The sequence below is a fragment of the Pteropus medius genome, unplaced genomic scaffold (assembly GCF_902729225.1).
Source record: "Pteropus medius unplaced genomic scaffold, Ma_sr-lr_union100, whole genome shotgun sequence".
Lineage (NCBI taxonomy): Eukaryota > Metazoa > Chordata > Mammalia > Chiroptera > Pteropodidae > Pteropus > Pteropus medius.
Window position 1 is genome coordinate 1,108,686 of NW_024346824.1, and position 25,622 is coordinate 1,134,307.

General features: G+C 34.2%; 1 protein-coding gene and 1 pseudogene across 16 annotated transcripts in view; both read right to left on the reverse strand.

The window, feature by feature from the left end:
- SCMH1 (Scm polycomb group protein homolog 1) overlaps positions 1 to 25,622 on the reverse strand; it is a 141,420-nt gene that overhangs the window by 71,656 nt on the left and 44,142 nt on the right. For 11 of the 16 annotated variants that reach the window (XR_005655839.1, XM_039876703.1, XM_039876691.1 and 8 more), the window contains 2 exons: positions 19,536 to 19,606; positions 7,947 to 8,181 (listed from right to left, as the gene is read on the reverse strand). The exons of 1 other annotated variant lie outside the window; for it this stretch is intronic. Coding sequence is in view for 14 of the 15 variants with exons in the window: in XM_039876703.1 (XP_039732637.1) it covers positions 7,947 to 8,181; positions 19,536 to 19,606 (306 nt within the window). In the remaining variant the exon portion in view is untranslated. Of the gene's footprint in view, positions 1 to 7,946; positions 8,182 to 19,535; positions 19,607 to 20,494; positions 20,638 to 25,622 lie in introns of all 16 variants that reach the window. 4 more of the 16 variants (XM_039876697.1, XM_039876695.1, XM_039876696.1 and 1 more) reach the window with 2 other exon arrangements.
- On the reverse strand, positions 21,618 to 21,736 carry LOC120614045 (uncharacterized; annotated as a pseudogene).

A 25,622-nucleotide genomic window follows, 5' to 3' on the forward strand; every position in this document is an offset into this window, starting at 1 on the left:
TGCCATTATATAGTATTTGTCCTTTGTACCTGGCTTATTTCACTTAGCAGGATGTCTTAAGTTTCATCCACACTGTAGTATGTGGCAGAATTTCCTTTAGTTTAAAGGCTGAATAACATTCCATTGTATATACATGTATACACCGTATTTGTTTACCTGTTATTCTGTTGATTGACAATTGGATTGCTTCAACCTTTTGGTCATTGTGAATAATGCTGCTAAACATAGGTATACAAATATCTGCTTGAGCCCCTGGCTTTCATTCTTTTGCCTATATACCCAGAAGTGTAATTTCTGAATCATATAGTAATTCTATTTTTAATTTTTTGAGAAACCACCATATTGTTTTTCCATAGTGGCTGCACCATTTTACATTCCCACTAGTAATACACAAGAGTTCCAGTTTCTTCACATCCTCACCAACACTTGCTATTTTCTATTTATTTGATAATAGCCATCCATCCTAATGGGTGTGGAGTGCTTATCTCTCTGTGGTTTTGATTTGCATTTCCCTAATGATTAGTGATGTTGAGCATCTTTTCATGTGCTTAGTGGCCATTTGCCTATCTTCTTTAGAGTAATGTCTTTTCAAGTCTTTTGTCCATTTTTAGATCTTTTTTTTTTTTTTGTTTTTGTTTAGTATTTCGGTGTTGAAGGAGTTTTTAAAAATTATATATATATATATATATATATATATATATATATATATATATATTATATATATATATATATATATATTCTGGTTACTAACTCCTTACCAGATATATAATTTGCAAATATTTTCTCCCATTGAGTGAGTTCCCTTTTCACTCTGTTGATAGTGTCCTTTGATGAACAAAATTTTGATGCAGTCAAATTTTTTTCTTTTGTTGCCTGTGCTTTTGGTATCATATCCAAGAAATCATTGCCAAATCCAGTGTCGTGAAGCTTTTCCTCTATGTTTTTCTTCTAAGAGTTGATCCGTTTTGAGTTAATTATTGTATTTAGTGTATGGTAAAGGTCCAATTTCATTCTTTTGCATGGAGATATACAGTTTCCTCAACACTATATGTTGAATCAGATATGTGATTTAAAAAAAAAAAAGCTTTATTGAGATATAACTCACACCCAATAAGTATATGATTCAGTGATTTTTAAGTGCAAGATCATTGTGCCTAATTTTAGAATATTTTCATCACTCTTCCAAAAAGAAACCTCATATCTATTAGCAGCCACTCTCATTTCTCCCTGGAAAATACTAATCTACTTTCTGTCTTTAATGACTTACCTATTTTCTCCCATTGTGTGGTTGTCTTTTACTTTCTTGTGTCCATAAAAGCACAAAAGCTTTTAATTTTGATGAGGTCCAATCTATCTAGTTTTTCTTTAGTTGTTTGTGCTTTTGGTGCCATATCTAAGAAATTATTGCCTAATCCGAGGTTTACTCCTATGTTTTTTTCTAAGAGTTTTATAGTTTTAGCTCTTACATTAAGGTCTATCATCCACTTGAAGTTAATTTTTGTATATAGTGTGAAGGCAGGGTCCAACTTCATTCTTTTGCATGTGGATAGCCAGTTGTCCCTGCATCAGTTGTTGACAAACCCCACTGAACTGACTTAACACTCTTGTTAAAAATCGACTGAGCATAAATGTATGGCTTTATTTTTGGATTCTTAAATCTAACCCACTGATTTCTATGTCTACCTTTATGTCAGTACCACAATATCCTAAGTACTGTAGTTTTGCAGTAACAGTTTTGAAATTGGGGAGCATGGCATAGGGAAGGCAGTTAGCATTAATGTAATGGCTAGGTATAGAACCAGAGGAGAAAAAGAGCAATCAGAGGGATCATTTTATAAACTATATAAACGTCTAACCATTGTACTGTATACCTGAAATCAATAATGAAATTAAATAAAAAATAAATTGGGAAATATGAGTTCCCAGTAGTGTGCTGAATTTTGTCGAAGTTCATGACTTTCTTCCTTATTCATTAATGTCTTCAGTACTTTTGTTTTTTGTCCTCTTAGCCTGTCTTACCTTAAGAGAGCTATGTTAAATGTTAAATCTCCTATTAGAGTGTTTGTCTGTATCTCTTTGCATCTATCATAATTTCTATTTTGGTACTGAAATATTTGGTACTGAAATATTTATAACCATTACACTTTCATTGGGATTTGTGACACCTTTAAGCATTATAAAGTGGCTTCCTTGTCTTGTTTAATGCATCTTGATCTGAATTCTACCTTCTCTAATACCAAAATTGTAACTTCTGCTATTATATCACTTGAATATCCATGGTGTATCCTTGATCATCATTTTATTTTTAGCTTTTCTGATTCACTTTACATATATGTCCACTGTACACAGTATAAAGCTGGGTTTAACTTTGAGTACCAATCTGAAAATTATTTCCTTTTAATAGTTAAGTTAAAACCACTTACATTTATTATTATGCATCTGGTTTCAACTCTGTTTTATTTCCTGTGTTTTCCATATTAGTTTATCTCTTTCTCTGTGTGGTCTATTTCTTGATCTTGTTGTTCCTTTGGTATTTGGACAGTTTTGGAATTTTGTTTTAACTTTCTCATTTACACTTCTACTATTTGGTTTATTAGTTTTAAGTGATATCCTTTGATCCTATCTAAGGATATTACAGTAGGAAAGTGGCTTGCTTTCTGGTTCCAGTGTTTTGCTCGGCAGGCTCCTGCAGCACTCCAATCTTCTCTGTTGCTCATCTCCTGCAGTTCATGGAAGTAACTAGTAATCAGTGGCCACCACCAGCAGCAGCAGCATCAGCCTTCCTCACCTTAAGTGGTTTTGCAGCAGTTTCTCCAAAAAGACACCTTTCCCTGAATAACTTTCCTAGAGCCCTAAAGGGTAAATTTCTAACAAGTTCTACAGCTGTGGCACCATAGTGACTTCTCTTGTCCAGTGAGCCATAGCTGTGCCCTCTCCAACAAGTTCTACATCTCAGCTCTGAGAATGGGGGAGGGTACACTCTTCTTTGGGCCCTCTATCTTGGCCCCAGTGTAGTGGCTTCTCCTGTGTCTGCTATTCTTCTATCCTTTAGAGTTCTCTTTTCTTTCGAGTAGCCTATCCCTCATTCCTCTAATCCTCTGTTACAGTCAACTATTAAACTTTCTGCGTTCAAATTACTGTGTGGGTTCTCTCTCTTCATGAGACCTAGACTGATACATATACTATTTTCTTGTTCCTACTTCTGTTTTTGCCTTAGATTGACAATCTTTTTTTGGCTGAAGCTCTTTCTCTAATTCCTCCGAAAGGGCTTGGGGTTATAGGGTTTCCTAAGTTCTTGCATGCTGAAAACGGTTTCAGTAATAATCTCATTACTTGAAACAGCTTGTCTTGATATAAAATTCTTGTTCTCACTTTTTTCTCTTGAATTTCTTGAAAACATTGTTTCACTTCTTTTCACTTTGTACTCTGCTGTTGAGAAGTATGATGCAAACCTGACTTTTTTACCCCTGTAAATAATTTGGCCTTTTTGCTGGAGGCTTAAGAGGAATTTTTCTTTATTCTTAAAGTGTAATTGTTTTATGAGAATATGTCTTAGAGTTGACCAATCTGAATCAATTTTCTTAGGAATGAGGTAGGTTCTTTCAATATGTAGATTCAAGTCTTTAATGTTTGGAAAATTTTCTTGTATTATAATTTTAAGTATTAATTTTATTCCATTGTTTAGTTTATTTTCTTCAGGAGCTCCAATTATACATACATACAAACATATATAGATACACACTGGATCTTTGTTGAGTAGGTTCTATATCTATTAGTTCCTTTCTGATACTTTTTGACCTTTCCTAATATTTATTTTTATTTTCTTGGCAATTTTTATTTCTCTTCTCAATGTCCGTTATTATATTTTAGTTGAACCTAATGTCCCATTGGGCACCTGGAATTGAGTCTTCAATTGAAATAATTTTGTCTTTCTTCATTGTTTTTTCTTAAGTTTGGATAATTCTATTTTTTATATCTTCTTGTCTATTGTGCATTTCTAGTTTGGCTTTTAAAATCTATGATTCAAGGTTATTTTTTCATGTCTGTCAATACTTGTTTAATTCAAGTTGGGTTGTCATACAATAGTGTTCCTCTGGTTAGTCATTTATTTTCAGTAGTTAAAATGGTCTTATCCACATCTGTTTTCTGTCATATAGAAACATTTTATGAATGTTGACTGCTGTTTCCTAATCAATTGAAATGTACTGTCTTTTCCTGGACCAGCAAAAACAGGAAGTTCTATTTGGCCGGGGATCTGGAGTCATGAGTATTTCTATTGGCCTAGTGAAAAGCAGTTTCTTTAGTAGATGGGATGGATGGAAAGATCAATATGTCTTTTGATTTTATGATTCTCTTTTGTTCCTATATAAATTACCATCCCTTGATTCCTTCTTTTCCTTTAGGATTAAGTATCCCTTTCCCCCAAAGGTAGTTATCTTCCCAAGACTGCTATCTCCAGTCCCTTACACTTTCAATTCACAATCTTCCTTCTGATTTACCAGAAGCCAATGCTCTGGTCCCATAGGTCTTAGCTCTGTTCTTAGCATTTCCCACTCTGGATGAGACTTTTTCTGGGGATTATGTTAAACCCCTACTGCCCTCTCTCTTTTTTAAGCAGTTCCCACTTACATACCATTCTTCATTCTGGCATCAATCTGGTACTGACTGTACTAGTTTCGGTTCTTTATAACTGAACATATAGACTAACATGTAATTGAAATCTGTGATATTCTTGACTCCTATTTATGTTTAGGCATGAGTTCTGGGTGCATTGATTTGCTTTCCTTTTTGATCTGTACACTTATGGAGAATTTATGGAAAGATTTTGATTTAAGTGGTCACCATTATCCCTGAGACCTTTTATTTTTAATAGCCTCCCAAGATACTTCTAAACAATTATTCCTAAAGTAGGTTGAGAATAATCTGGTACCATATGACTATAAAAAGAATTGAAGAATATCTCTATACTACTAAGAAGTCATTTCAGGACATATTGTTAAATGAAAAAAGCAAGGTCGAGAAAAGTATGTATAGAATGCTGTCATTTATATAAAAAGGTGGAGGATACATATCTATATATGTACACACACCTATACACACATGAATACATTTTTTATATTTAAAAAATTGACTATAAACTATAAAAGAAAGTGGTTACCTATGGCAAAAGAAAGGAATAGAATGAAGAGGATTTCACTGAATATGCTTTGCTGTGTGGCTTTGTCTTTAAGAAAAATGTGTATCGTTTATGTATTTATAAAATAAAATTTAAAAAAGCAATCTCTAAAAATCAAAATTAAAATGAAACAAGTGAGTCTAAGTTTATATCAAGTTGGTAGCACTGCTACCCAGGGAGAAACTAATCCAATTGACTTTATAACACATTACTTGATTGTATTTCCCTTGAATAGAAAAAAAAGAAAGGCAAATAACTCAAATACTGTTAGTACTCATAATGATGGTAGTGTTGGCATTGTTATCCTAAGACTGTTGTATGTGTATTGAGGAAAAAGCAAATGAGTTATTTTGTTAGTGACATAGAGAACTAGAGTTTTGTTGTTGTACAACGGAGACACAGATTTACGAGAGCAAAGATGAAATAAGTATACCACTGTCCTGAATTTTAGTAGTAAGTATCAAAATGAACTAATGATTTTTTTATCTTAATAATAAAAAAAGGATGTTCCTACCACTCTATATCAAAAAGACTTAGAAAAAATGACCAACCCACTAGCTTTGAGCACTCTATTGCTCAGATTATGGTCTCTAAATACCATTTCCCACTAAAAGGAGCTAAGGCGCCTAAAAGAAATAGCTGATTTCATATTTGTGGCAAGAAATGTACAAGACAAACAAGGAACACTTTGAAATTCCAAAAATCCAAGAGAGCTATCAAACAATAAAGAGTGAGGAGACAACTTGATGAGGCTCCTATGAGGCCAAAGGTAGGACAATTCAAGAATCAATAAAAACAATTAGTACAATGAACTAAAACACATTGAATATGTATAAATCCTTGACTTTATGATACTAAACAACAAGAAAACCCTCCTAAATCTTTTTGAAGGATGTCAGTAAAGCAATTCATAATTTTGAAAACTGGTAAATATAGAAAATAATTGAGCATTTAAACCATCTTTCTTGCACAAATTATGCCTAAGGACAACCAAATAGTTGATGAAAACTTATTTTAATAGGTGTATTCCATTTAAGTTATGTGGACAGAATAATAAGATTTAAATTTCTCATTTTTCAAGTATAATAAATTGATGAATCTAAATCAGAGGTTATCAAACTATAGCCAGCAGGCTGGCCACCCATTTTGCCCATTTGTTTGTGTATTGTCTATGGCTGCTTTCATACTACAAAGACAAAGTTGAGTAGCTGCAATAGAGAATCTATGGCCTGTAAGCCTCAAATATTTACTATCAGACCTGTTAAGGAAATCTGTCAACCCTTGATCTAGACCACAAGCAGTAATGACTGCTACATTATAAAAGAAAGAGATAATCAAACTGTACATGTTTCGTAATAGAAGTAAACACCACCATTTATGAATTATTATGAAAAAAATTGAAACTGAACCTAATCAAGCCTCTAGATCTAGCTACCAATTTCTAGGAAAGAGAGGATAGAGAAACATGTTAAATGATCCCATACATAATCAACAAAATCTAATTGTGGGAAATTTTGAAGACAAATGACTTAGGGTTTTCAATTAATAAACTGCAAAAAAAAAAAAAATTGAGAAGGAGAACCTAAAGGTTAAAAGAGATTTAAGGGACATATCAACCAATTGCAATATGTGGATCTTATTTGGATCCTGATTCAAAGAAACTGTGAGAGAGAGAGAGAGAGAGAGAGAGAGAGAGAAACAGAGACACAGAGAAACAAAGAGAGACACATAGGGAAAATTTAAACACTGAGTAAATATTTGTTAATATTTGTAAATATTTGTGTGATACTGTTATAATTGTGTTTTAAAATATTATCTATAAGTGATATATACTAAATATTAATGACAAAATGATACTATGTTTGGGCAATTCGGCAGACAGGGGCAGGCTATAAAGGTACAGATAAAACAAGATTGGCTCTGTGTTAATAATTATCAAAGACAAAGGATACATGGACATTCATAGTGCTATCCTTTCTACTTTTGTATATGTTTGAAATTTTACACTAAAAATAATTTGTTAATGGGGGAAAATGCTAAATAACTTTTCAAAGCATTTTCAAACAGTACATGTCCTGTAATGCTCAATTAATCTAGTACAGCCTCCTGATGGGAACATATCCCATAGCCCATAACTCATCTCTCCCTAGCCTCCACTGAGACTCACTGCAATAATGATTCACAGTAACTGAAGAGATTGGCTAAATCTCTCAGGTACACTGAGGCAAAAAAAAAAAAAAAAAGTGAACTTAAGGAGAAAAATCTAGTGGAGTTAGTAGTTAAATAGAATAATGCATTTTATTGGATAATTAACTCAAAGGAAGAAAATTCCCAGGACTAAGTAAGAATTTAGGGTAAAGGAGAAAAGGGACCCTTATAAAGGTCATCCTTTTTACTGGAAAAATTTCCCCTCAGTTCTTGTTATCATTGTAGGATTTGGCAAAAGCTCTATGGCTTTTTGAGGGAGATTAAATGGCAAGACCTCCTTCCAGTCTGTCTCTCAGGGTAAATGGGAACTGACAAAGAAAGATGAAAAGTGTGGTTTTTTTTGTTAGAAAAAGGAGAGTCTGAGATGCTTGGCTCTCATAAGTTAATGTAGAGATGAAATTAACCTGATTTTACAGCTCATTTTATTTTGCGTGTGCCTTTTCTTTTGGACCATATGAAAAAGAAGAGACAGGCAGGGGGACTCTAGGTTTTTCCATAATGGGATGGACAACTTTGGGAAGATAACTACTTGACTAAGGAGAGCTTGGGTCTAGTTACTCACCCAGAGGGGGCTGCAGCATACCCCCATTCTTCTCACAGTTCCCAATAGGCTGGATTTCAGCTGAGTCAACCAGCCGCCAGAAGTCATTCTTGTTGTCGCTGCCATCAAGGCGCAGGCGGAGGCGAGCACCTGTCAGTCCAACTACTGTGGCAATACAGGTGGATGTGGTGTTCCTGGGGTCCTGTGCTTCCAATTTCATGCTGATCTTGAACTCGTTGCTTGGAGGTGTGTAGGACTGAGGAGAACAAGCCATGGGGATTAGGCAGACTAAGGTAAATGGCATTTTCAGTAATGGCGTTAAGAGATGGAATCTGAAAATTTATGCTTTAGACTCAAAGTGGTTACAGCTGGGCCAGGGACAACCACCCTGAATTATTCCCTAATACTGAGGAAGGGTTACATGCAAAAGGAACATTGACAGGTAAGATGAAGGGGAAAAAACTACTTTCTACTAAAGCATCAAGTATTGACTCACACAAGTTAGAAAAGGACAAGTGTGCCTCAAATGATCCTAACTTAAATGCTTTCTCATCCTATCTTCCTTCCCTAACTCCCTAATCCTCTAGGTGTTTATAACGTTTTCTTTTCAGAAATCACCTTATTTACCTATCATATCTTTAGTGTCTCTTCATGGAGCATTTCAGTATATTGGTCTGTATATCCACCACACAGACTATTGGGGATTAATTTTTTTCTTATTTTGGCATTATTTTATAAATCAATTCATATTTTTAAAACAATTTTAAGTTATAATTGACATACAATAAACCATACACTTTGGTAAGTCTTGACATATGTATACATCCACGATACCATATACATCACATACACCTTTGAAACCATCACCACAACCAAGATAATGAACATGGACTTGTTTTCTTACGTCCCTTTATAATCCCTCTGTCGGGCCTTCCCAGACTCTTGTCGCTAGGCGGTGATCTACTTTCTCAGCATAACTATCTTGAAAGTCAACCATATTGTTGAATGTATCAATAATTCATTTTTGTTTTTTTTTAAGGACTTTTTAAGAGCAGGTTTACGTTCATAACAAAATTGAGAGGAAGGTACAGAGATTTCCCATATATATCTGCCCCCACATATGTACAGTCTCTTCTATTATCAGCATCCCCCACCACAGTGTTACATTTGTTACAACTGATAAACCTATATTGTACATCATAATCACCTGAAGTCCACAGTTTACATTAGGGTTCTGTTGGTCTTGTACATTCTATGGGTTTGTTCAAATGTATAATGGCACACATCTACCACTATAGTATCATACAAAATAGTTTCACTGCCCTAAAAATCCTCTGTGATCTGCTTATTCATCTGTCCCCCACTCAACCACAGGCAACTCCTAATCTTTTTATTGTCTCCATAATTTTGCCCTTTTAAGAATGTCACATAATTGAAATCATAGAATACGCAGCCTTTTCAAAGTGGCTTCTTTCCCTTAGTAATATGCATTTAAGTTTCCTCCATGTCTTTTCATGACTTGCTAGCTCATTTCTCTTTAGAGCTGAATAATAATCCTCAGTCTGGTTATAACACAGTTTATTTATCCGTTCACCTACTGAAGGGCATCTAGGTTGCTTCCAAGTTTTGTCAATTACGAATGAAGCTGCAATAAACATCCATATACAGGTTTTTGTGTGGTCATGAGTTGTCATGTCCTTTGGGTAAACACCAAGGAATGACACATGGTATGAGTACATTTAGTTTTGTAAGATCACCAATCTGTCTGACAAGACGGTTGCACCATTTTACATTCCCACGAGCGATGAGTGAGAATTATTGCTGCTCCACATCCTCACTAGCATTTGGTATCAGTGTTCTGGATTTTGACCATTCTAATAGGTGTGCAGTATTTCACTGTTGTTTTAATTTGCTTTTCTGTTATGTGCTATCTTTTTTGGTGAGGTGTCTAAAATGATTGGCACATTTTTAATTAAGTTGTTGGCTTTCTTATTGTTTTTAAGTGTTTGTTGCATATTTTGTATAACACTCTTTTACCAGATGTCTTTTGTACATATTTCCTCCCAGTCCGTGGCTTCTCCTCTTATTCTCTTGACAGTGTCTTTCACAGAAGTTTTTAATTTTAATGATGTCTAGCTTATCAATTTTCTTTCATGGATCATGCCTTTGGTATTGTATCTAAAAACTCATTATCATACCCAAGGTTACCTTGTTTTTCTCTTATCTTCTAGGAGTTTTATAGTTTTAAGTTTTACCTTTAGAGTTGTGGTCTATTTTGAATTAATTTTTGTGAAAGAAGTAAGGTCTGTATCTAGATTTTTTTTTTTTTTTTGCATGAGGCTGTTCAGTTGTTTCAGCATTATTTGTTGAAAAGACTATCTTTGCTCCACTGTATTGCCTTTGCTCCTTAAAGATCAGTTGACTATATTTATGTAGGACTATTTGGGGGCTCTCTATTCCGTTTCATTGAGCTATCCATCTCTTCTTTTGCCAATATCACACTGTTCTGATTATTGTAGCTTTATAGTAAGTCTTGAATTTGGGTAGTGTCAGTCTTCAAAGTTTGTTCTTCTCCTTCAACATCGTGTTGGCTCTTCTGGGTCTTTTGCTTCTCTATATAAACTTTAGAATCAGTTTTTCAATATCCACAAAATAACTTGCTGGAATGTGTATTAAGCTTGCACTGAATCTATAGATCAAATTGAGAAGAACTGACATTTTGACAATATTGTGTCTTCCTATTCTTGAACATGGATTATCTCTGTGTGTTTAAGTTCTTCTTTGATTTTATTTAGTTTTGTAGTTTTCCTCAGATAAAATTTATACTTATTTTGTTATGTTTATACCTAAGTATTCCATTTTTGGAGGTGCTAATATAAATAGTATTGTTTTTTAAAATTTAAATTCCACTTTTTAATTGCTGGTATACAGAAAAGCGACTGACTTTTGTATATTAACCTCGTGTTTGGCAATCCTGTTATAATTGCTTATTAGTTCCAGGAATTTTGTCAATTCTTTTATATTTTCTACATAGACAATCATGTCATCTGTAAACAAACAGAGTTTTATTCTTTCCTTCCCAATCTGTATATCTTTTATTTCCTTTTCTTATTTTATTGCAATAGCTAGGAGTTCCAGTATGTTGTTGAAAAGAAATAGTGTGAGAGACGTCTTTCCCTTATTCCTGATCTTCGCAGGAAAGCTAGTTTCTCATCATTACATATGATGTTAGCTATAGAGTTTTTAAAAATAGATATTAGTATGATGTTGGCTATAGGTTTTTTACACATATTATTATTCAGCATAACTATTACACTCATCCATATTGTTGAATGTAGCAACAACTCTTTCTTTTTATTGCTGAGTAGTATATCCTAATGATGAACATTTGCTGTTTCCAGTTTTTGACTTCTACAAATAAATCTATGAACATCCATGTATAAATCTTTGTGTGGAAATACAGTTTCTATATTTCAATACATATTTTAGAAATATCTAAAAGTGGAATGGATGGGTTGTATGATAAATATATATTTAACTCACATACAAGAAAATTTACTTTTTTACAGTGTATAATTCAATGATTTTTTAAGTATATTCACAGACACAAAAATTATTCCATCTATACTGAGAACATTTGCATCATCCCCCTCCCCCCGAAAAACCCCATACCCATTAGCATTTTCTCCCCATTCTTCCCTTAGCCTAGTCCCTAGAAACCATTAATTTACTTTCTGTTTCTATGGATTTGGAGATTTAATACACAGATATTCTGGAGATTTAATATAAAAGGAATTTTCAATATGTGAGTAGCTCCTTCACTTAGCATAATGTTTAAAAAGTTCATCTACAGTGTATATCAGTACTTAATTTTCATTGCTGAATAATATTCCATTATATGCATATACTACGTTTTGCTTATTCATGCATCAGTTGATGGACATTTGGGTTGTTTTCTCTTTTTGGCTATTAAGTATAATGATACCTTCAACATCTGTATATAATTTTTTGTGTGGTCATATGTTTTCATTTCTTTCTCTTGGTTACATATCTAGGAGTGAAACTGCTGTGTCATGGTAATTCTACATTTAACATTTTGAGTAACTTTCAAACTGTTTTCTAAAGTGGCTATAGCACTTTACAATTTCACCAGCTACACAGAGGGTTCCAATTTTTCTACATCCTCACCAACACTTGTTATTGTCTGCCTTTTTGATTTCAGGTAGATGTGAACTGGTATCTTATTACAGTTTTGATTTGTATTTCCCTAAAGACTAATGATGTTAAGCATCTTTTATGTGCTAGTTGGCCATTTGTGTGTATGTGTGTGTGTGTGTGTGTGTGTGTGTGTGTGTATTCAAATTCTTTTGCCATTTAAAACAGGTTATTTATTTTAACTGTTGAGGTAGTAAAAGTTCTTCATATCTTCTGGATACAAGTTCCTTATCAGATACATAATTTGCAAATATTTTCTCCCATTGTGTGGGTCGTTTCACTTTCTTGATAGTATCTTTGGAAGCACAAAAGATTTTAATTTTGATGAAGTCCAATTTACCTAGTTTTTCTTCTGTTGTTTGTGCTTTTGGTGCCATATTTAAGAAACCACTTCCTGATCCAAGGTCATGAAGATTTACTCCTATATATTTTTTCTAGGAGTTTCACAGTTTTAGCTCTCATACTTAGGTCTGTCATCCACTTAGAGTTAATTTTTGTATATGGTGTGGAAGAGTTTCATTCTTTTGCATGTAGATAGCCAGTTGTTCCTGTATCAGTTGTTGAAAATCCCACTGAATTATCTTGGCATGTCTGTCGAAAATCAATTGAGCATAAATGTATAAGTGTATTTCTGGACTCACAAATCTAATCCACTGATCTACATGTCTATCTTTATATCAGTACCACAATGTCTTGACTACTGTAGCTTTGTAGGAAGTTTTGAAATCAGGAAATGTGATAATTGGGTGTTCTGTTGACTTGAATTCCAAGCTCCAGCTCATTCCTTAGATTTGGGAAATTCTCGTCCACTATTTGTCTGAAAATACTTTCTAGTCACTGCTCCTTTTCCTCGCCTTCAGTAATGCCCATTATTCTTATGTTTCCTCTCCTGATGGTATCAGCTAGTTCTTGTATTTCTCTTTCATTATTTTTCATTCTTCAGTTTCTCTCTTCTTCCTTCTGATTTATTTTTAGATTTCTGTCTTCGATATCACTGATCTTTTCCTCCATGGTCGATTCTATTTCCCAAGCTTGCTATTTCATGTAGTGTGTTCTTCATTGAAACCCTTTTGAGGGTTTCAATCTCCTTGCTCTGTTCGTCTAGTTGTTTTTTCAATTCCTGAAATTGTTGACTTGAGTTGTTTTAGATCTCGGTGAATTTTTTCAGAAGTACCATCCTGAATTCTGTCATTTAAGTCGCATATTTCTATGTCTGTAAGCTTATTTTCTGGAGATTTTTCTCTTTCTGAGATGCCCTGTCACCTTGGTTGTTCATGGTGTTTAATGGATTATTTTTTTGCCTGGGTACTAATGGAAGTGCATTCTGTTGTTTTTCCAGAAAGAAGATTTATTACATAAAGGTCTCTCTTTAGTCTGCTGCAAAGAAGGTGCTTTTCTTTTGATTTCCAGTAGATGGTGTCTAAGCCTCTTGGATCCCTGCTTTATACGAAGCCTAAATGTCTTTTTTATTTTCTTGTAGATATTTAAACACACTTGCTACTCTCAGTTTCAGTCCCTGTCAGTGTTAGCAACAGTTTCAGTAGTGTTTGCTCAGATTCCCCTGGGGCTCCGCAGTGATCGGTCTCAGAGGATATGGGGGGGATGGGCCCTTTGGGTTGGGGGCTTCAGGCTGCAGTTCAGCCTCGGTTTTGGAACCAGGGCCAGTAAAAATCAACTGTTGCTTCTCTACTGTCCCGTTCCGCTTCTGTGCTTTCTGCCCTGATGACTGGGCCCTGCTGCTGGCTGCTAGACGTTCCGGTACTTCCAGGCAGGTTGATCAGGGAAGCCACTGCACCTTCACCCCTTCCCCTCCTCTTGCAAAGAGCTCCGATGGCTGTGGGAGGCAGCTTCTTTATTTCTCCCAGTCCACCGCCCAGCACCCAGGGTTCTGACCCGTGGTAGCTCTTATGTGCAGATCCCACGCTCAGATGTGCTGGTGTGCAGTTTAGGTGTTTTCGTTGAGTTTTAGATGTTCAGCTTATTGTTGTTTCAAGGGGAGAGATCTGAGGATGTCTCTCACTCTGCCATGTTTCCCAGAATCCTCCTGAAATCAGGAAATGTGAATCCTCTACCTTTGCTCTCCTTTTCTAAGATTGTTTTAGTCAAAACAATTCTGGGTCCTTTGTATTTCTATATAAATTTTAGAGCAACTTCTCAATTTCTACAAAACAGGCAGCTAGGATTTTGACAGGAATTACATCAAATCAATACACCACTCTGGAGAATATTGTTGTCAGCTATGTGATTTGCCAATATTTTCTTCATGTCTATGGCTCCACGTCTAAGTCTATGGTCAATGTCTTCTGAAGAGCAGAAGTTCTGAATTCTGACATAACTGACTTTGTGATTTTTTAAAAAATGGATCATGTTTTTGATAAGCTGTTTCTTAAGGTTTTCTTTATATGTTTTGCATATTTATTAGTTCATTCATAAATATTATTATTTTTTGCTGCTATTGTAAATGGGAGGTTCCCTTCCATTATATCTTCTACTGAGTTACTTTTTACCATTGAGTAAATGCCAGCTTTAGTACTGAGGTATTAATTTTTTTTCAAGTTAATGATATATTATTCAATTCCTAGTTTTATTTAGTGATTTTCTTTGCTCAGTGGTATGTTAAAGTTTTTCTGTCGAACTATTTTTCAGAGTAATTGAACAATTTTATATTTTCACCAGTAGTTTATAAAATTCCACTTGCTTTACATCCTTGCTAATATTATGTATGATCAGTCTTTTTTCATCAGACATATTTAAATAAATGTATAGTGATATTCCCTATGCTTTTACTTTCTACTTCCCTAATAAAATGTTGACCATTAATTCATTTGCTTATTTGCCATCCATATATTTTCTTCAGTTTACGTTCTAATCTTTCAACCTGGATTCCTTTTATTTACTTTCTTTTTTCCTTTTTTGGTCTGGTCGCATTGGTAGTACAATGTTGAATAGAAGTGGTAAGAGCAGACATCCTTGTCTTGTTCCTGACCTTAAGAAAAGAGCATTTAGTCTTTTACCATTAAGTATGATGTTACCTGTAGATTTTTCATTGAAGTCTTTAGGGTTTAGAATTTAAAAAATTCCCTTCTATTTTTGTTTGCTGAGAGTTTTTATTAGTAATGGACACTGGATTTTGTCAAATGCTTTTTCTGCATCTATTTAGATGACCATATTTTTTCTTCATTAGTGTGTTCTATGGTGAATTACATTCATTGATTTTTGAATGTTAAAAAATTTCGCTTTCTTGAAATTAAACCCCATTTGACCATGAGTTACTTTTTTATATTGTTGGATTCAATTTCCTAAAATTTTGTTCAAAAATTTTACACGTATTTTCATGTGGGATGTTGCTCTGTAGTTTTCTTTTCCACCAAAGTGTTTGCCTAGTTTTGGTATCAGAAATGCTTGCCTCATAGAATGAGACAGGAGGTATCCCCTTTTCTTAAACTTTCTGGAAAAGTCTGTGTAGAATTTGCATTATTTTTTTCCTTAAATGTTTGGAACAAGTCACCAGTGAAGTCACTGAAGCCTGGAATTTTCTACAAATTAAATTTGTGTAACAGAAATAGTGCTATTCAAATTTTCTATCATCTTAAGTGAGCTTTGGTAATTTGTGTCATTCATGTAATTATCTATTTCATCTAAGTTGTCAAATTAAAGGCATAATTTTTTCATTATATTACTTTATTATCCTTTCAATATCTATAGTATAGTGATGTTACTGCTTTTGGTTCTGATATTAGTAATTTATGTTTTCTCTTTTTATTGTTGATCAATCTGAGCAAGTTTATCACTTTTATTGATCATGCAAAGAATTGGCTTTGGTTTCAATTATTTTTTCTATCGCTTTGGTTTTTTATTTGATTGATTTATGCTCTAAACTCTTTTTATGCTCTATTTCCTTTCTATTTCCTTTCCTCTGGTACTTTGGGGTCAACTTATTCTTTTTTCTTTTTTTTTTTTTTTAAGTAAGAAAGCCGAGGTCACTAAATGAAACTTTTCTTCTTTTCTAATATAGGTGTTTAGTGCTATAATTCTCCTCACTGCTTTGGCAGCATATCACAAATTCTTGAATGTTCTGCTTTTGTTTAGTTGAAAATACTTTCTAATGTCCCTAAATACCCCCGATGGTATTTAGAAATGTGATATTTAATTTCCGAATATTTGGAGATCTTCCAGATAACTTTCTGTTATTGATTTTTAATTTAATTCCAATGTATCAGAGAACACACTTCATATTACTTAAATCCTTTTAAATATCACAAGCCATATTTTATTGTCCAGAATATGGTCTAATTTGGTAAATGTTCTCTGTGCACTTGAAAAGAATGTATATTCTACTGTTGTTGGAGAGTGTCAATCAGGTCAAGGTGGTTAATAGTGTTGTTAAAGTCTACCATATACATGCTGATTTTGTCTACTTGTTCTTTAATCATAGAGAGGAGTATTAAAAGTCTGACTTAAATACATTTTAGAATTATTTCTCCTAACAGTTCTATCATTTTTTTGTTTCATATAAGGATTGTCTGACCCCTTAGCATGATATTACTTTCTTTATCCATGGTAAGATTCTTTGCTCTGAAATGTACTTTTATATTTATATTCACATAGCCAATGTCAGTCATCATGGTGTATCATTTTCCATTCTTTTACTTTTGCCCTATTTGTGTCTTTATATTTACAGTGTAATTTCTTGCAAAGAATATATAATTGTGTCTTGCTTTTTACCAAGATGACAATCTCAACCTTTTAATTGGGGCATTTAGACCATTTATAATTAATTTGATTACTGACATGGTTGGATATAAATCTTCCATATTGCTATTTGTTTTCCATTATTTTAGTGGTTGCTTTGGGATTCATAGTAAACATATTTAACTTGTCTTACAATAGTATACTTAAGATTCCTTCCCTCTTGGCTTTCAAGCTTATTGTTATCATACATTTTACTTATACATCTGTTAAACATTTCTACAATGCAATATTATTACTGTTGTTTATACAATGATCTTTTATAGAGATTTAAAAAATAAGAAAAAACATCTAATGTCTATATGTATGTAATTAGAATTTCATTCCTTTGTGTAGATCTGTAATTCCATCTGATATCATTTTTCTTCTACTTGATGGACTTTCTTTAACATTTCTTGTAGAGAGTCTGTTGGTGACGAATTCCTGCAGCTTTTGTATGTCTGAAAATACCTTTATTTTGCCTTTGTTTTGGGAGATATTTTTGCTGCATATAGAATTCTAGGTTGACAGTTTTTTCTTTTGGTACTTTAAAGATGTTACTCAACTTTCTTGCTTGCATTATTTCTGACAAGAAAATATGTCATTGTTATCTTAGTTCCCCTCTACATAAAGTATATTTTTCTCTGGCTGCTTTTAAGATATTCTCTATCACTACTTTTAAGCATTTATGAAATGCCTCTGTGTAATTTTCTTCTTGTTTTGTTTTTCTTTTTGCAGTGAGTCACTGAACTTCTTAGATCTGTGAATTTATAGTTTTCATCAATTTTGGAAAATTTTTAGCCATTATGTCTTCAGATATTTTTCTCTTCTCCCATCTGGTCTCTCCTTTGGTCTCTCCAATTACACAGTCTATGAAATTATCACATGGTACTTGAAGTTGTCCTATGGCTCAATGATGTTCTTATAATCTTTAAAAAACCTTTTTTTCTTTGTGTTTATTTTGAACAGTTTCTACCGCTATGTCTTCAAGTGACCAGTATTTTCTTCTACCATTAATACCATCCAGTGTATTTTTTATTTTGCATATGGTAGTTCAATATGAGTCTTTCTTTATATCTTCCATGTCTCTGCTTAACTTTTAAACATATGGAATACAATTAAAATAACTGTTTTAATGTTGTTGTCTGCTATTCTAAAGTCTGTATAAGGTTCTGAGTCTGTTTCATTGATCGATTATTCTGCTCATTATTGGTTATGTTTTCTTGCCTTTTTATATGCCTAGTTTGATCAGATGCCAGACATTATGAATTTTACCTGTTGGGTGCTGGATATTTTTATATTCTCTTCTTGTGCTTTGTTCCTTGATGTAGTTAAGTTACTTGGAAATAGTATGATCATTTTGAGCCTTGCTTTTACAATTTGCTAGACAGGTCCAGAGCAGTGCTTACTTTAAGGCTAATTATTTCCCACTAGTGAGCAAGATCTTCCTCAGTATTCCACCCAATGCCACATGAATTGAGATTTTCCAGTCTAGCTGGTGGGATCAAGTACTATTCACAGCCCAGTATGAGCGCCAGGCTCTATTCCTTTTAATCCTTACAGATGGCTTTTCCTTTGGCTTTGGGTAGTTTCCTCATGTGCAAACACTGAACAATAGTACTTTGCTGAATACTTGGAAGGAGATCTCTACAGATCTTTGTTGTTTTCTTTCTATGCAGCTCTCTCCTCTCTGGCACTGTCCTGTAAATTCCAGCCACCTTGGTTTCCCTGGATTCTCAGCTCCATCTCCTCATATTAGGGAGTCTTTTGGGCTTGACCTCGGTTCCCCTTTCCTGGGCCATGGTCTCAAAACTCTCTTAAGGCAGTAAGCTGGGAAATCATAAGGGGCTCAACTCATTTGTTTTCCATCTCTCCGAGATCACTGTGTTTGGTTGCCTGATCTTCAGCAACTTGAAAACAATTGTTTAATATATTTTGTCTTTTTAAGTTATTTTAGGTGGGAGTATGAATTTAGTCCCTATTATTTCAAATGAGCAGATGCCCTGAATTTGTACTTTTATTTAGAGCACAGACAAAATTCAAACTCAGAGTAAAAGCTGACAGTTTGAGGAAATAACCATTACTGCTAAAGGAAGAGAGATGTAAATAACTTCTAATTTTTAGCTTTGTTTAGCAGCAGTACACTTCTTTGCTTGCCAGCGTTATCATGTCCTAATACAGTCAACATCATCTATGCATTGTGTGGGGCACTTAATCCTAAATGGGAAGCTCTGGTTGACCTCTGATGAGTTCCTAAATTACTGCCCCTCATGGGACTCAGTGCCAGTGTTTTTATGGAAAGAGAAGATTGTGGCAGGGGTGTTGGGTACAGAGAAACGAATACTGCTTTACTTTCAAGAACTGTCTAAGGGCTATAACTGCTTCCTTAGTCTGAAAAGAGCTATAGTAAAAATTAGTTATTGTTTTCAGTAACACAGAATATCTTCAGGGAGGTGAAGAAGGAAAAGGTGTTACTTAGGATGAAGTTGAGGAGAATGTGCGCTGCCAAAACTCATAGTGAGTCTTGAGTTTCATTCTTCTCATAGGAGTTTATTATGGGAGCTTCAGGTAAGAAGGCCAAGGGCTCCCGCCTCATGTTTTGCTTGTCTAAGGGCCAAAATAATCCTACCTGCCTCCCACCTACTGAAGATGTTGAGAATCAATTACCTGCTTGAAGCAATGGACAGGCGCTGGGACTGAACATGTTTCTTTTAGGTATTTGTCCCAGGTAAAATGACCTGTAAAGGAAATAGAAATCTCTATCACAGTCAACTTCCTAAAAAATGCTTTCAGGATGTAATCTATACTAAACATTAGGCTATTTTCAGGCTTGTTTGGAGCATAAAAAATTTTATTTTTCCCTGTTTGGGTTCAAAGGAATATGAGGGGGAGGAATCTAGGTGACCTGAGTAGATTATTTTAGGTCCTAAGTGTTTTTAAATTGTGGTCTAAAGATGGTCTGAAGTGTTTTTCACATTAGTTCCTAAAGAGATCCAAAATGCCAGAGCAAGATACACAAGTGTCTCAAAGAAGTGCCCAGGAAGCATGTGGAAAACAGAAGTAGAAAGTGGGTGAGGAGATTCCTCCTGAACAACCTGGCTCCTGGAAAGCTCCTTTGATGCCATCAGGTGAAAGCTTTTAACAGCCAATATGGCTGGATCCTTTTTCAGCTCAGAAAGAATGAATAAAAGGCTATTTGGAGATATTAGGTAAGGACCTGAGGGCAGAAAAAGCCAAATGAGTAAGATTATACTGAATCTTCACTCTAAAAACTGGCTCTCTCTCACCCACCCCCATTTCACTTCCATCCCTGTCACTGTTGCATTGCTCTGAGGTGCAAAATGACAAAGATCTGATAATTTAGAGAAAAGTTAAGTCCCGGGTAGTATTTCTGATGACAGTAACTAAGAACAAATTGGGGGGTGGTCTACAGAATCTTTTCGCCTCTTGAAGATCCCTTAGAGTCTTTCAAAGTTTAAGGAACACTGCGCAAGAGAAACAATCTTTAAAGTGACGCTATGCTGGGCCCAGGGAAAACATTTTTAAGGGACAGGCTGTTAAATATATATCTCATCGGACCACAAAATAAAGGTTAAACCAGTTACCAATCTCCCCCTAATACCCACCTAGAGGAGACCCCATGGTGGAGCAGGGAAGGTCTCAGAGACTCTCATAAGCTAAAACACTGTAGCAAACCAGCATTTCTTGAGGTTTCCTCTGCAGTGGAGCAGCACAGAGCCCCTTTGGGCCATGCAAAAAGCACTAGATGCTGGGAATAAAAATGAGTCACTGTATGATGAAATCTAAATCACTTTAAAGATGATGCCAAGACTTTATACTCTATTGACTTTATAGCTTCTGTTTTAAAACTGGTCCCTTTCCCACCACTCTTAACCAAGCCAAATAAATTTGGCTAGAAATTACAGTCAGTTCTAAACCATTACATGAACTGGCCAATGATTAATCATCTTGAAGAGAAAGTTAGTCCAAAGGGTAAATGAGATGGATATTTCATGGAGTCAAGATTTAAAGAGCTTATCAGTATTTAATAAAGAGTTTGCTCTTAGCTGAGACAGTACTAAAGCAAGAACTGAATATATTTCATCACTATTTGCTGTTATAAAAAGGAGACATTACAAATTATTATTCCATACTTACAAATAAAGGATTAAATAAAACAATAAGTCTTGAATTTGACTGGGCTGCAACTCCTGAACTCTAGTATCTATAGCAGCACTGTCCAATGAAACTTTCTGCAATGATAGAAATGTTTTGTATTTCTGCTGTCTCATAATGTAGCCTTGCCACGTGTACCTACTGAACACTTAAAATGTGGCTAGTGTGAATGAGAAATTGAATTAAATTTTAAATTTAATTTAACTTTAATTTTAATACCTATATGTAGCTAACAGCTACTGTTTAGGCAGTGCAGGTCTAGAAGTTTGGTCAGTCTGGGTAATTGCTTGTATTAGCTTGAGTTCTGACCAATAGCACCCAAGAGACTTTGGTTTTAAGAATTACAGCAGCATCAGGGGTACCAAATTAATTAGGGAATTAATCACAGTTCTATATTACACATATCAATTATGGTAATCAATCTGTTATACAGGAAAGAAACCTCATGTCTGTCCTCATTTAGGAAACATCCTATTACCAACTGAATGAAAAGGAATCTCTGTGAAAACCAGTTCACCCACTATGAGGGTTGACTGGTTTGAATCATCAGATAGTCTTTTTTTTTTTTTTTAACGCCTACAGCACCTGGTATTCCTAGGTGGTCTCCCATCCAAGTACTAACCAGGCCTGACCCTCCTTAGCTTCCGAGATCAGATGAAATCGGGCACATTCAGGGTGGCATGGTTGTTGAATCATACTTAGATTAGTATCTCTCTTATATTTGACTGCACAGGCTATATAAGGCTTAGTCCCTTATTATCAGGTAAATTGCAAAATAAGTTAAATTTTATTGACTCAATAAGAATATCTGAGCACCTACTATAATGCTCATAATGGATCCAAACATCATGTCTCCCATATTTCCAAGCAAACTAAAGGACTGGAGAGTAAAATTTTATGTTTTGTGGGCCATACAGTCTCTATCACAAATACTCAATTCTGCACTGTAGCGTGAAAACAGCCATAGACAATCTGTTAATGAATGAGCATGACATGCTTCGCTAAAACTTTATTGACAAAAACAGGCAGCAGGCTGGATTTGATCCCCAAACAGTAGTTTGCCAACCCCTGGTATATTATCATTGATTCCTAAATGTGGCTTATCATCAGAATCTCCTGAATAATTTTTCTCATTTCTTTAAACAGAGCTCTGGGCCCTATCTTCAGAGGTTCTCATTTAGACTATGGGTATAGTATGAGAATCTGTATTTTCAAAGCCTCGCTAGGTAATTCTGATTAACATCTGTGTCTAGAAACTACTAGTGTAGTTGAAAGAATGTGATATTGAGAGTCATAAGATGCTAGTTAAAGTCTTGTTTCTATAAATAACTATCTTGATAAATTACTTAATCCATCCAAGCAACAGTTTACTCATCTAAAGATGGAGATAATATGTATCTCACAAGACTGTACATACACTCATTCATTCAATAAATATTTACCAAACTTCCCAGTGTAAAATCACTGTGTTAAATGTTAGGGGAACAAGATAGACATGGTTCCTAAATTCATGGAGCTTGTAGTCTAGCGATAAGCAGAGATATTAAATAAATAACAAAACACATAATCTAGTATAATTATGATAAATTTAAGTTAATAAGGTAGTATAGGTTGCTTTGGGAATGTAGAACAGGGAAATCTAATTTATACTTAGGGTCTTGAATTATTGTGAAGATTAACATTATTAACTAATATAAGCATGTTTTATAATTTACAGAGTGATTTCAATTATTCATTCAACTGATATCTGAGTATCCTCTATGTATCAAATTCGAAGTGCTAGAATAAGGCAAGAGATACCTGCTCTTATAGAATTTACATTCTGGTGCATGATGAGATACAATTAACACACAAACAAATGAAGTAATAAGTGACAAGTACTTGAAGTTTTTAAAATAATGTGATGTGATAAATAGAGAATGGAAACTATCTTAGATGGTGAAGTTATGGACAGATGCTCTACAGAAGGAATATTTGAGCTGAGACTTTACAGATGAGAAAAAGCCAGCCATCTCATTTATGTTACTGAATAATGCTAATGAAAGTGTTTTATAAACTATAACATACACATCATGATAGTTACATGTACTAGGAAATAAGATCCCTGCCCTGAAGAGACTTACAAACTAAATAGAAGTATTTTTTAAAAACTAAGAGTTCCCCAAAATGTAAAGCGTAAGAGATTCACCTAGTTGAATGTGTGAATCCCTTTCTCCAATATTCATTCATTCAACAAATATTTACTGAGCACCCACTATATGCCAAGCCCGGTTCTAGGCACTGGTGATACATAGCAAAGAACAAAATAGCCAAAGTCTCTGTCCACATGGAACTTACATTATAAGGGGAAGAGAGAGAATAAATAAACAAACGAACATATATCAGTTGGTCCAGAAGATAACAGAGACACCAGATAATAATTGTACAATTCCTGGCCCTCTGCAAATAAAGAAATAATAAAGCAAGGTAAGCAGGAAAGAGAGTGCCAAGAACATGTGCACTAATTTAGGCAAGATGGTCAAGAAAGGAATCTTGATGAGTTGATCCAACCAACAATTAGGACCTGAAAGGTTCCTCCAGTGCCTTGAATACTTACAATGATGAGAAACTCATTATTCACTATTGTTTAATGGTACAAATGGACAGACTTTAACCTCTACAGTCAGTCAAAGTCTGCCTTCTCCCAACCTCTACTCACTGATTCCTGACATAATATATCTAATCTCTCTAAATATGTCCCAACTGCTAAATATTTTCCTTAACTACTGCTAATTTGACATATGTCAGGTATCTCCACTCATGGCTACTGTTCTAGCCACATTCCTCTACAAGACCTCTACTTTATTCCACCTAAAGTGTGCAACCCAAATTCCTAAGAGCAATAAAAATAGTTTTTAGACCAGAAATTCTACTCCAAGATTATTAAGTGAAAAGTGTTCAGCTGTTTCTATGTACCATAATTTACATAACGATAGTATTTGTTAAATACTATTGATTGTCATTTAAGTGTTTTGTAATTTTTAATGAGTATCTTTGTATACATACCTTTTAACACTTTTAAGATTGTTTCCTTAGGACAAATTCCTTAGAGTGAGATTAATGGACAAAGAGTAATATTTTATTTTGATGCAATATAATTCCTGCCAAGGGTACATAAAAACCATGTTTCTTTTATCCTTGCTAAAATTCTTTTATCCATTTCTATAATTCTGATAAATCTTACCAGTGGAAAAAAAAATGTTATACTTTTATGTGCAATTCTTTGATTACTAATAAAGTTGAAGATCTCTTTAGGCTTATTAGTCAGTTTGTATTTTATTTTTGCCATTTTTCACAAAGTCTTCTTTTATTTTCTCACAGATTCTAAGAGTTCTTTATAGATTAAGGATATTAGTCCTTTATCAAATACGTTGAAGACATTTGTCTCAGTCTGATAGGATCTGCCCTTAAATTTCTGTCTTCTTTTATAGTTTCTTCATTTTCATATCATGCTCTCCTCACTTCAATATTACAATATTAACCCATGTTTTCTTCCGGGATTTCTCAAGGTTCATTTTTTTACATTTAAGTGTTTGATCTATCTGTAATTTATTTTGTGAGACAAATGTGGCAAAAATATAGCTTTCCTTTTAACCTTTATTTCACAAATGTGCTTCGACATCATTTATTGAATAAATCATCTCCTCCCCACTGATTTGAAATGTCACCTCGATCATATGTTAATTTCTTAAATACACTTGAATCTATTTCTGGACTCTATATTCTGTTCCTCTTATCAGTCTATTCCAGCACCAGGACTACTTTATTTCATATAATTTCATGATCAATTTAAATATCTGATAATGCAAGTCCTTTTCATAAGTCATATTCTTAACTCTATGCTTTTTTGACACTTTCAAATGATTAATAAGTTGTGGCACATCCAATTTGAATAAAACACGGTGATTCTAAAATGTCCAAAGCTAAGTTTATGAGATACATAGTAGTTCATTCTCAAAACATTGTCCATGGGTTTTTTAGATCAATAGTTTGATATCTGTGAATAGATTATCTAAAGATAAAACACCAAATTGAAAAGAGAATTTCTGATTTTACCTGTCTTCCCAGAACAAACCATCCATTTCCCTATCTCCTATAACATCATGCTCATACCTTTACTTTCACATTCATCACATTATATCATTCTAATTATTTATGTGAGCTCTTCTCAGATAGGGGCTATCTTATATTAATTTTTAAAAATCATTTCTGTTTAACACAGTGCCTAAAACTTAACAGAGGTTAAATAAAAGTTCAGCAAATAAAAAGAAGCAAGCAAGTAATAGTCTTAATGTTTTTTGACAAGTAAAATTATACCTGGTATATTAAATTTAGTTTTGGGAGCTATACTTTGAGAGAAATAGAATAAACCAAAGTCTAAATGGTGATCTACATGGTAAAGGAACACAAAACCATGTCACCTGAGGGTTAGCTGAAAGAACAATGAATATTTAGCATGAATAAGAAAGCAAAGTCTCAGAGCCATTTCTTCATCTGTCCATCCAACAGGTATATATAGTGTGCACCTGTGGTCCCCAA